The sequence below is a fragment of the Peromyscus eremicus genome, chromosome 20 (assembly GCF_949786415.1).
Source record: "Peromyscus eremicus chromosome 20, PerEre_H2_v1, whole genome shotgun sequence".
Lineage (NCBI taxonomy): Eukaryota > Metazoa > Chordata > Mammalia > Rodentia > Cricetidae > Peromyscus > Peromyscus eremicus.
In genome coordinates, this window is record NC_081436.1 from 2,090,941 (window position 1) to 2,103,084 (window position 12,144).

Consider the following 12,144-nt stretch of genomic DNA (forward strand, 5'->3'; position numbering starts at 1 on the left):
TTACGGGAAGTTCGGGATGCACTGCTTGAGGTGCCTATTTGATATCTAAATGTGGATATTGATTAAAATACATGCTTGGGGATCCAGAGAGATGGCGCAGTGGTTCAGAGTATGCACTGCTCGTCCAAAAGACCCAAGTTCCATCCCTACCACCCGCACCAAGCTCAAAACTCATTATAACTCCAGCTCCAAGGGATCCAACATCCTCTTCCGACCTTCCTGGGTCCCTGAACTCCCACGCACACACCTTCCACACAAAGATCCACACACAGGTACATATTAAAAATGAAATAAATTTTAAAGAGGACACAGAGTGCAGGGACAGTCTGAGGTGCAACTACACGTCGGTGCTCACTGACAGGCAGAGTATTTAAAGAGCCGAGTCTCCCGTGGGAGAACACAGTGTCTGGAGGGAAAAGAAGGTCGTGTTTGGAAGTTAAAGTGTGCAGATTGTGTCAAGACACTGCTGATGGGTCAAGGGGAGTGAGGGCTGAGGAGACCACGGGGGTCAGCAACAGAAGCCGCTGGTGATCTTTACTGGAAGCATTCTCCCATTGTTTATTTCCTTCTCCCTCTTTAGACAAACAGCTGACAGAAAAAATAATGCTCGCCTGAGTAAGTTTCTCACAGAAAAAGCACTGATGCACATATATATACCATACATATATATGATACATACGCATATCAATATGTATACCTATCATAAATATGCCCCAAGCATTCAAGCAAACATGTGTCCCCAAGCATAAAACAAGGCCATGCACTAGAATGTAAAAGGCGAGCAGGAGCTTGGAGTCCTGAATATCTATAATATTGCCATTTGTGATCATCTCCACTGGCTTAGGAGTCTTCATTTTGTATCCGGGTGCTTACATCTCTGTCTCTGTAACCCAACCAGAGAATTATGAATGATTCAGGGAGCCTGTGAGGATAGGGCTGTAACTCAGCTCCAGGATACACCTGAGGGTTGAAGGTGGAGGCTCCAAGTCACGTGGATAACTTGACACACACTATCTGGGACAACGTAGACAATGAAGAATAAAGGTCTTCTGAGAGTCTCAAATCAGAAATGTGTCCCCATCAGCCCCTGTAAACAGCCCAACCATGAAGAGTAGACAGGACCTGCAAAGGGCCTCTGAGCATTGAGTCTATCTGCAGAGAAGCATCAAGCTGTTTTCTCTCTGCAGGATTTCTTCCTTGGAGCTGTGTGTACCCTGTCTCCTATACACAGCCCCTCCTGCCTTGAGAGAATTAGCTCTGGATATCCACATTCCTCCAGAGCCTCTGGCTGGAACTGTTAGTATTCTAACTCTCTGGTGGTTAGCCACACTTAGAGTGAGGAAAAAAGCCTTTGGATTTATGAGCAAAGCAAATTAATGTCCCCATAATGGCAATTGTGGTGGACTTATAGGGAAAATAAGACTATAATGTTTATGTGTTTATATGTTTTTAATGTTTATAGGTTGCCTGCTCCAGCCCACATCCTGATGAGAATAGGTGTGCCTGAATTAGTTCACTGTGAAGGACGTTGCAGACACGAAGAGTTTCTGCTAACTACCCAAGCTCATAAATGCCTTTAAATGGCTTTTTTCGTTTTTATGAGGCCAATCCTCATGTCCACACACACATAAAAGGGGTGAGGGATCCACTAGCCTCACAGAGACTCCCAGCTCCAGCTCGCCCCATTCCACAGTGCTCCTCAGCTGTCATCCACAAAGCCACCATGTCTTGCCGCTCCTACCGAGTCAGCTCTGGCCGTCGGGTGGGCAGTTTCAGTTCCTGCTCAGCAATGGCGCCTCAGAGTCTGAACCGCTTCCGGGCCAGCTCTGTCTCCTGCCGGAGCGGGTCTGGCTTCCGTGGCTTGGGTGGCTTTGGGAGTCGGAGTGTCATCAACTTTGGATCATCCTCACCCCGGAGAGCAGCTGGGTGCTCCCGTCCTGTCCGCTATGGAGTTGGCTTTGGAGCTGGCCATGGGATGGCCTTTGGTTCTGGTGATGGGAATGGAGTTGGTCTAGGCTTTAGGGCCAGCAGTGGTGTTGGCCTGGGGTTTGGAGCTGGCAGTGGCCTTGGCTATGGTTTCGGCGGCCCTGGCCTTGGCGGCCCTGGCTTTGGCTACAGAATTGGAGGGGTTGGAGGTCCATCAGCCCCCTGTATCACATCTGTGACAGTTAACCAGAGCCTGCTGACTCCCCTCAACCTGGAGATCGACCCCAATGCCCAGAGGGTGAAGAAAGATGAGAAGGAACAGATCAAGTGCCTCAACAACAAGTTTGCCTCCTTCATCGACAAGGTACCTTGCTGGCTGACCCCTGGGATAGGCACTGAGAGGAAAGGGTCCTAGGGTGCTCTTCCATGTCAAAAGAGCTGACCAGGGTTTGAGCCATTGCTTTGACCCAAGTACTTAAGGCATCTGCCAGAGGCATTGAGGGATGGATGGCTTGCAGATTGTTCTGCACTGAAAACAGACAAACCAGAGGAACGGCTGCGTGGTGAGACAGACCAAGACGCTGGCCACAGTTTCTGGAGAAAAGGAAGATGATCCAGCCAAATCTACGGGCATACGGGCAAACCAAGCCCTGTTTCTTGGTTACTTAGAAATGTCTCTTACACAGGTGGAGACTTCAGCCAGGTGTTCGATTGACTCATGCTTAAAATATTTCATCCTTTAAGATCACGGTGTTTCCAAAGGAGATTTTCATAGTTCCTGAGACAGATGGTCTCAATCATTCAGCCTCAGGAGAGAGAAGAGAGCAGAGTGATTTTCATGTAAAAGACAAAGAATTCATACACCCAACATAGGCTACGAAGATGTGGTTGAGATTGAGGGAAATACAGATGGCCACCAATAGCTGATACAGAGAGATAATGGTGTGAATATTCCAAAAGCAGTTACTCAGTTGGCCATGTCCACACAAAGATGAGGCTTGGTCTCTGGGAAAGAATCTCTGTGAGCTCATTTTGCCTTGGAGCTAAGGAGCTCGGCTGGTAGAATATCAGAGATGCTGGACATGGTGTACAGTCCCAGGTAGCCACCTCCGAGTACCACAGTGACCCCCAATGTACTGCCACTGCTCTGTGTACTCTGCTGGGGATGGCTGATACCTACTCTCAGACACAGGCAAGCCCAGCAGAATCTCCATCCTTCAAACTTCCCCATGACGGGTGTAGAAGGGAGAAATGACACTAAAATGTCTTTGTTAATAGCAAAGCCTCACTGGGTGTGAGGAGAGAGAAGGTCGTGGCCCTGCCTTCCCGGCTTCTGATGAGTTAGAGGCACGATGGCCGCAGGGAGAGCATGAATAATACACGGCAGAGTCTTCACTGGCCACCTGAAGAGCTGGCCGGCCGACGTGGCTGCACCGTCAAGCCCTTTAATGTGTTGCCTTTGCCTCCTGGATGTAGGTGAGGTTCCTGGAGCAACAGAATAAACTCCTAGAGACCAAGTGGAGCTTCCTCCAAGACCAGAAATGTGCCCGGAGCAACCTGGACCCCCTCTTCGATAACTATATCACCAGCCTGAGGAGGCAGCTGGATGTACTAGTCGGTGACCAGGCTCGGCTGCAGGCTGAGAGGAACCACATGCAGGACGTCCTTGAAGGCTTCAAGAAGAAGTGAGTAAACCCGGGCTGCCCACACCTGGGCCCCATATTTCCAGAAGCAGCAGGCCAATGCAGATAAGATAGGAGTGTTATTATCTATGAAACCTACCTCCAGGATGAGTGGGGGACAGTAATGTGAGAAGTGGGATAAGGAGGCCCTCAGTGAGGAAAAAGGAGTGGGGGGGGCTTGTCCTTAGCACTGCCAGTAGGAATGAATAAATTGAGAAGTCTTTAGTTTTGAAAGGAGTACCCACAATCAGCATTGTGTCGGGTCCTACGTCCTCTGCGCTCATTTGCAATGCCCCTGAGTCGTTTCTCACAGAGAAGTGTGGGAATGGTCCAGATTTTCAGACCCTAAATCCAAGTTGAGAAAGTAAAGGATTTGGAGGGTTATTAGCTTAGAGGGGACTGAGCTATGCTAATCTGTGGGTAGCACTAGAGAACAGTGTTCCTCAATAAACCAGGATCATGTTGAAGGATTAGTGAGGGCTTGGGGGTAACTCAAGTGAAGGCCTTACCCTCTTCATCTCCATGCTCCCAGGTATGAAGAGGAGGTGGGATGCCGAGCCAATGCTGAGAATGAGTTTGTAGCTCTAAAGAAGGTAAGGCATAGCAAGGAGTCCAAGGAAAGTTCTATGTGGAGGCACCATGTTCTCCAGAACCCCAGCCCCCAGCCCTAGCAACTTCTCAGGCAGCCCTGTGGTGGCTGAAACGGCTCACCCAAACAGCAGAACCCCAAAGACCACATCAGGTTCCCTTCAAAGTTCTGATTGGACCACAGATTATTTGAGTTTGGGTGCTGTGAGTTTGAAAAAGATGGACTCTTAAGTGTCTTGAATTACCAAGGTTTTCTTTACTTTTATCTGAAAAAAAAAAAAAGTCCATGTCTTTGGTGTGCACAGGAAGGGCACATGTATACCATGGTGTATGTGTGGACAACTTGAGAGGGTTAGTTCTCTCCTCCCACCATGTGGGACCCAAGGATTGAACTCAGATCTTCAGGCTTCATGTCATCTCTGTGGCCCCTTTTCCTTTGCTTTTCAGTAAGCACCGAATAAGGTCCAGCTCACATGGGTTTCCACACTGCAATAGGGGGAGAGGGACCGTCACAGTAGGAACTGAGGGATCCCCCTGCCCATCCAGACCTCTAGGTAGGAGGGGTGAACAGCAAAGGCAGTGAGCTCATCCCTCTTTTCTATGCAGGATGCAGACACAGCTTTCCTGAATAAATCAGATCTGGAAGCCAATGTGGACGCCCTGGCCCAGGAAATTGAATTCTTGAAGGCTCTGTACCTGGAGGTGAGGCCCTTCTTCTCTAGGCATTCAAGGCTGAGACTGCTCATCCTGCATTCCCTGGGGGCTGAGTCAGGCCTTTGGGTTTCTGGATGCTGGTTTCATACATCCAGTTCCACCCCCACTCAGACCTGTGTGCTCTCTGTCACCCTGTCTGGGGGTGAGGAAGGCCAGGGACTTCACAGGGCATCTCCACAGCCACATTAGGCCTGACAATGACCTCCTGTCATCTGTGATCCAAACCTTCATTGGCCAAGCTAAAGGCTGGGTTTTAGAATGCCTGGCAAAATGATTTGCCAGAAGAAAAGAAGGGCACCTGATTTAACTAGCCAAACCAATGCTATTTGCTTCCAAGCAGCCTGTGTAGGCTGAAGAGGAGTCAGTCAGAGTTGCAGGGGAAGGTCTCACCAGGGTGGAGACCCTGGTTCTCTGAAGATTCTGCACCTAGGACTCTCTAGGCTCTGTTATATTTTAAAGTATTGCTACCTCTCAGTGGACCAGCCTGGCCACCTCGTGGGTAGATAAACGTGAACTGTTTATCTACAGCTGTCATTGGTCACCTGAGGTCCCCTGGTTTAGACAGTCACCTGAGCCAGAGCAAGCAACTGGAGGCATGCTCTAAGCATATGGCAAGGGTTCTAAAGTCAGACTCAATTGCTTCTCAAGCATGCCTTTTTTTCCTAGCTCCAGACTGGATGGGGGAGGGGAGTCTTCCTGCAGTGTCATAAAGCGAGAAGCAATGCTCCCTGTGTCTGATTCACAGGGGGCCCTATGACAGAGTCCCAGCTGCTGATGGGCCACTGAGCCCCTCTGCCTTGCTGCTTCTCCAATGCAGGAAATCCAGTTGCTGCAGTCACACATCTCAGAGACATCTGTCATTGTGAAGATGGACAACAGCCGGGACCTGAACCTGGACGGGATCATAGCTGACGTCAAGGCCCAGTATGAGGAGGTGGCGAGGCGCAGCCGCGCTGATGTTGAGGCCTGGTACCAGACCAAGGTACCATACCGAGGCAACGGGAGACTAGGGGAGGGGGGCGGGTGCCCTGGGGCGATGACTGCAGTCTGAGGTCTTCAACCCAGACTGTGTGTGGTCAAAACACTGCATTCTGCCCCCAGTATGAAGAGATGCGGGTGACAGCTGGCCAACACTGTGACAATCTACGGAACACACGGGATGAGATCAATGAGCTGACCCGGCTGATCCAGAGGCTGAAGACAGAGATCGAGCATTCCAAGGCCCAGGTGGGAAAGGGAAAGAGAGAAAGCTACAGAGAGGGAGAGGCAGGGTCCCTGGCTTTGAGAAGCCCCGAGTCTGGTGAGATAAAGACCTACCAAGACCTTGACACAAACCAGAGGGCTGTACAGAAAAACTTCCAGGAGAAGAGAGATATGGACCAGAAGGAAGGCCTGGGCAGGAGAGGTAGAAGGAATAGAAGACTCTGGAATCCTTAGGTCTGTCTCCAGACAGTGGAAACCCAATGGGGATGGAGAGTGGGGAGAAGCAATACTCAACCCCCTGCTGACCACAATCACCATCCCTGGAAAAGAAGCCGCCTAGAGCTCCAATGCAGGCCTGGCACTATGTTTCACCCTATCCATAAGGGCGGTGTTGCCAAGCCCACCGGGGAACCCTGGGTCCCTAGCAAAGCCCACATGCAGACTCCCTTCCCTGCAGTGTTCCAAGCTGGAGGCTGCCGTGGCTGAGGCAGAGCAGCAGGGCGAAGCGGCCCTCAATGACGCCAAGTGCAAGCTGGCAGATCTGGAGGGTGCCCTGCAGCAGGCCAAGCAGGACATGGCCCGGCAGCTGCGGGAGTACCAGGAGCTCATGAATGCCAAGCTGGGCCTGGACATCGAGATCGCCACCTACAGGCAACTGCTGGAAGGCGAGGAAATCCGGTGAGAGCAGGAAGGAATGAGGTCAGACATTATCCAAGTAAGGGAAGAGAGCCAGGTGAAGAAACATGGAATGAGCAATCTCTGGAGAGAACAATACATTTTCCCAAAATATTAGTTGGTTGCCCTTGACACAGGATTAAGAAGGTTCTCTGTGCTGTCAAATGTGCTTACAAGCGAGCTGCACCAGGTCATAGGTATTTTGTCTGGCTGATTAATTGGTTAAAATAATAATAGGTCATCAAATAGTTTAGTTCAACAATTTAGAAGCAATCTCTAGAAACATGGTGTATTTCAAAATACGCTAACAGTTGGAGGTGAGACTCACCAGCCGGCTATTACCCAGACAAGAAGCAGGTTCATAACTCATGTGAATTCTCTCGTTTCTTTCTCTCTGCAGGATCTGTGAAGGTGTTGGGCCAGTAAACATATGTAAGTATCTAGCCTTTTCTCAGACCATTTCTTAAGGTCCTGAGATAGCTGGGTCTGGCCAAGACAGTCAGGGGAGCAGACCATCAGGGTCCCTGGACTGGGAGCATGTCCTTAGCAGAGGCTCTGGGAGCAAAGAGTAGACAGTGGTTTAAGTGGGAAACGCTTCCTGGAAAGAGACTTTTGGCTTTCACCATCACAGAGCCTTAGAAGGAATGGGAAGGCTGTGTCAAAGAGGTGACCCCTGTCTGGGTCGAAGGGATGGGGCCATGCTCAATGGAAGCTGTCCCCTCTCCCCCAACCTCCTGCTGCTTCTAAATCGAGGATGGGCTGTTCCCAAAGCAAGTGTGCTACTGCGCTGGCCCTGCAGAGCAGGGAGATTCCCTGGCCAGTCTTCCTGAGAAGGGGAGTACTAGCCAGGGCTATGCTAATCCCGGAAGGACACCTGTGGGGGGAGGGGGGCAGACAGAGCACACCAGCTTTACTCTCAGAGAAGAGCCCTGACTTGCTGGAAGGCAAGGGAGCAGCAATGCTTCTCTGCAGAAAGTCAAGCCCAGAGGTCATGGCGGGGGTGGGGGTGGGGGGCAGCATGGACCCTGATGCAAAAACAGAGAAGAGAGTGTCAGGCTTCCAGGCAGGGCTGCTTTAAGCAAGGCTTAGCTGGATTCCAGTCCTGAGGCATGGGCTGTGTCCAATGGAGCCCAGTGGGGCTACAGAGCAGAGTCAACAGTGGGGGCAGAAATGGCTGGCCAGGAAATGGTGCTGGCAGGATTTCTCATCTGGCAGATACATGGGAACAAGCAAGAGGCACAATATAACCACAGAGAAACCACCCTGTGGTTCTATGAAGGCCACGGCTCCCTGGATGACACATCTCTCTTGGCCTCTCAAGTCCACCTGACATGGGGCACTGATAAACGGTAGTTTGTAGACATTAATGGCAGTCAATCTACGGGCAAAGGCCCAGGGGTTCAGGCAGCATCCTTTCACTCCCATCCAGATGGCTGCTTTTCATGTAGTCTCAGTCTTTGAGCCACTCAGACGAGAGTCAAGACCGCTTTCCTTTCTTCTCCACAGCTGTGAGCAGCTCTCGAGGAGGTATGCTGTGTGGCCCTGAGTCCTTGGTCCCTGGATCCAGCCTTTCCCGAAATGGTGGAGTCACCTTCTCCAGCAGCAGCAGCAGCATCCGTACCACTGGAGGGGTTCTGACTTCCTCGAGCCTGAAGGCTGGTGGGGACCTGCTGAGCTCTGGGACCAGAGGAGGCTCAGTGCTGGTGGGTGATGCCTGTGCCCCCAGCATCCCCTGCCCACTGCCCACTGAGAGTGGTTTCAGCAGCTGCAGTGGTGGCCGTGGCAACCGCAGCTCCAGCGTCCGCTTCTCATCCACCACGACCTCTCGCAGGACCAGGTACTAAGCACCTGGCCCCTGGTGGTCACTGCCTGCAGAAGAACCAGCTGAGCATCCCCTGCTTCTCTCCCCTGAGGTGCATAGACTCTGGTTCCAAGGGATCTCCAGCCACTCTTCCTGCCAGTACACCGCCCTAGCCCGTGTCCTCTCGAAGGACTTTTCGATGTGGTGACGCACCATCCACAGCCTGTGTCACTCGCCTCTCCCTAACTCCCGGATTCTTTCCTTTGGATCCCCTTCTCAGCCTTTAGCGACAGTAAATGTATTTTCAGCACATCTACAGAGACCAGTGCACGTGGGCAGAAAGGGGCCGTTCAGAGAAGCATGAGCACAGATCCCTGGGGTCCGCAGGCATCCTGAGCCTGCCACCTCTTGTTCCTCCCTCTCCCCTTCCCTGGCAGAAGAGGCTTCTTTCTCCCTTTCCTGGCTCCAAAGGACACAGTCCTTGGTGACCACAGGGGTCCCTAAGTCCCCGTGATGGTTCTCTCCCAGTGGCTCCTCCTCACCATTTCTCTCTTGGTTGTTGGTTTATCTGCAACATGTGAGTCTGCCGAGTAGGTGGGACGCACATGGAGAGGTGGCTTTTCAGCCCCGTGTGCCTTGTCCTGTGGTGATATGAGGCCCAGCTCTGTGCCCTGTTGCTGCAGCAGGGTTTGTGCCCGCAAACCCCAGGAGGGGTGGCTGGGGGTGGGTGGGTGCCTGTTTGTACTATTCTTTGTGTTCCTGGGTTTTCAATAAACTTGCCAAGCGAACTTTACGAGAACCCCGCCTGTCCATCCGGATCACACTGAGAAAGAAGGTGGCCTACCGGAACCACTCTAATGAGAGTGTGATCAGAGCAGGAGCTGGTGTCCTGGGCCCATGGAAAGAAAGGGAAGGTCTCACAGTTCTGCAAGGCAGAGGTGACAAGGAGTTGAGGTTCTGAAAACAAGGGTCAACATGCCCACTCTTCTCCAAGTGCCCTCTTCCTGACCACACTGAATCCTTCCTTTTTCACCAGCTCCCACCCCACCACAAAACCCTCTGAGGTGACCACAATGATATCCTGTCTCTCTGTCCCTCACTCTTGTCGTCATCCAACTTTCTCAGCACAGTGCTACTGTGTGTCTTTCTCACACAGAAAACCAACCAATCATAGCTGCCCGCCTTAAAGCCTTCAACGGATTCCCATCGCCTACCAGAAGAAGCCCAAGCTCCTTAACACCACATTCCGGTCCTGCGGAATCTATCCCCATACCTCCACTCCCAGCCATTCCCTCAGCCGCACCCTACTTCCAACCTGACAATTTTCACTCATCCACTTAATAAACACCTGTCCAGTGCCTGTTCCGTGCCAGGCATGATACCTGACAAATAATTGGTAATAAAATTCAGTCCTTGCTCTTAAGGAGCTTCCAGTCTAGTCTTCAGAGGAGGGTAGATACGCAACTGGGACTTGGGAGGCTGAGTGCTGTACTAAGACCAAAATGGATGCCACGGTGCATAGCGGAGAAGACCAACACAGACTTGGGCCACGTTAGCTTCCTAAAGGATGTGGTACCCAGCAAAGAGGCAAAGGGTGGTGAATGAGCCATCTAAGTGGGACAGAGAGTGCCAAGAGAGGCCACAGTATGTGCAAAAGCCTAGAGACTGTAGCTGGCATGATAGGTGGGGGACCTGCCCAGAGCTGGGTAGAATGCTCTTAGAGGTCAAGCTGCAGCAGCCAGCAGAGGGCAAGAGTCCATCAGCACGGGACCCGGCCAGCAGCCTGAGCACCTCCCTGTCACCCTGCTCAGACTCAAGACTTAGCAGACCCCTGTCCTCTGCTCCAGGAGCCCCTGCACATCCACCTCATGTCTATGTGAGGAGTCACATGCAACCCTGAGATGCAGCAGCATGGAAGCTGCCCCACGAGGCCTTGGTGTCTCTCTTAGCCAGACCCACAACCACCCCACGTCCGTGACCAATGTATGGCCTCCGCTCTAAAACTGACCTCTAACTACCTGTTCTTCAAAACTTCATCTGGGCCCTTTTCACTTGGCGGCCTGACACAACACCAAGCTTTGCCAATGGGCACCTCAGTAAACATTAATGGACTGCAGGGGTGTGGAATGAATTCCTTCCCTTGGCTCTCTCAGAGGCTCTGGTCCAGCTTCTCCAGGCCTGAGTTCCTGCAGCAGAGGTGGTGTCTACAGCACCAGGTGCCTGCAGCGTTGGGCAATGTGGCACTTAGTGGCAGTGGCACTGTTCAGCTGGCTATGCCCAAGTCTTTGCAATCAGCTTCAACCTCTTTCTCTTTCTCTCCCAGCCCCATATTCACTCCATCAGAAAGACTTGGCAGCTCCCCGCTCAACTGCCACCCCTTCCCTGTTTGGTACTGATGCCGGAACTGCTCTCTTGCCCGGACAACCACAGTCAACTCCCAACTGGGCTTTACTTCTGCCTTCCTTGAGGCTGTGCTCCAAGAGCAGCCAGAAGGACCCCATGGAGCAGCCCAGGAGCTGAAGATGTAACTCAGCGATGAAGTGTGTTCTCTGTACAAGCAAGGCCTGGCATCCAATCCCAGATTGAGCAGGAGATTTTTTAAAAACCATAAAATACAATGTAACACTCTAGATAAATTCAAAGGCAACTATTTGAGTATTCTGAAAAGTAAACAAAAAGAGGTAGATTGTGTCAGAAGGCAAGGCTTCAAGAAACAATCAAGTGCTGGGCAGGTGGTGGTGGCACACGCCTTTAATCCCAACGGGAGGCAGAGCCAGGCAGATCTCTGTGAGTTCCAGGCCAGCCTGGTCTACAGAGCCAGATCCAGGACAGATACCAAAACTACACGGAGAAACTCTGTCTCAAAAAAGCAAAAAGAAGTAGGAGAAGGAGGAGAAGGAAGAGGAGGAGGAGGAGGAGGAGGAGGAGGAGGAGGAGGAGGAGGAGGAGGAGGAGGAGAAGAAGAAGAAGAAGAAGAAGAAGAAGAAGAAGAAGAAGAAGAAGAAGAAGAAGAAGAAGAAGAAGAAGAAGGAACAACCAAGTGTTTGTTCTCTTCCCCCACCCCCCAAAGCTGAGGGTGGAGCAGGAAAGCATCTGCAAAGCCCATGCTCTGTTCTCTCTCTGTGGCTTTGCTTGAGGGATGGACCCTGGAGGGCTTGTCAGGACTTTGCAGCGTGGTTGTGGTGAAAACCGAGAGATTTGGTGGCTCTGGCATGAGGAACCAGGCAAAGAGGTTCCTGAGAAGGGCTGGTGGGGTCAAGATGAACAACTGGAGAAGGAAATGCCTGTGTGTGAGTCCACCCACATCCAAGGCTCACCTTGAACTTCACTGGCATGGGAAACAGCAAAGCAACATTCCAAGAGCTTGGAGGTTTGGAGTTAGACTTACAGCTCCACCCACATTTCTAGCAAAGCCCTTTGTGGCACAGACCAGCCACAAAGCAGCCAGCACAGGCTTGGGAAACTGAGAGGAGGGCACCACTACCCCTCCAGGGGCACCACTACCCCTCCAGGGAAGGCTGGAGCGTGCAGCCTGAAACCGAATAAAACCAAAGC

At 51.7% G+C, this 12,144-nt stretch overlaps 1 protein-coding gene across 1 annotated transcript; it reads left to right on the forward strand.

Annotated features, from left to right (window-relative positions):
* The first annotated feature begins 1,723 nt into the window (after nucleotides 1-1,723).
* Krt84 (keratin 84) lies at nucleotides 1,724-8,632 on the forward strand. The gene is made up of 9 exons (XM_059247033.1): nucleotides 1,724-2,290; nucleotides 3,403-3,611; nucleotides 4,141-4,201; nucleotides 4,803-4,898; nucleotides 5,728-5,892; nucleotides 6,012-6,137; nucleotides 6,571-6,791; nucleotides 7,189-7,220; nucleotides 8,295-8,632. The coding sequence occupies exons 1-9, from the start codon at nucleotides 1,724-1,726 to the stop codon at nucleotides 8,630-8,632; spliced, it is 1,815 nt and encodes a 604-aa protein (XP_059103016.1).
* The last annotated feature ends 3,512 nt before the right edge of the window (nucleotides 8,633-12,144 follow it).

Bases quoted from the DNA above. Each gene is read 5' to 3' on its own strand.
- Krt84 (XM_059247033.1), top strand. From the start codon at position 1,724: ATGTCTTGCCGCTCCTACCGAGTCAGCTCTGGCCGTCGGGTGGGCAGT. The intron at 4,899-5,727 runs GTGAGGCCCTTC...TCTCCAATGCAG, and splicing joins TGAAGGCTCTGTACCTGGAG to GAAATCCAGTTGCTGCAGTC. The intron at 6,792-7,188 runs GTGAGAGCAGGA...TTCTCTCTGCAG, and splicing joins CTGGAAGGCGAGGAAATCCG to GATCTGTGAAGGTGTTGGGC.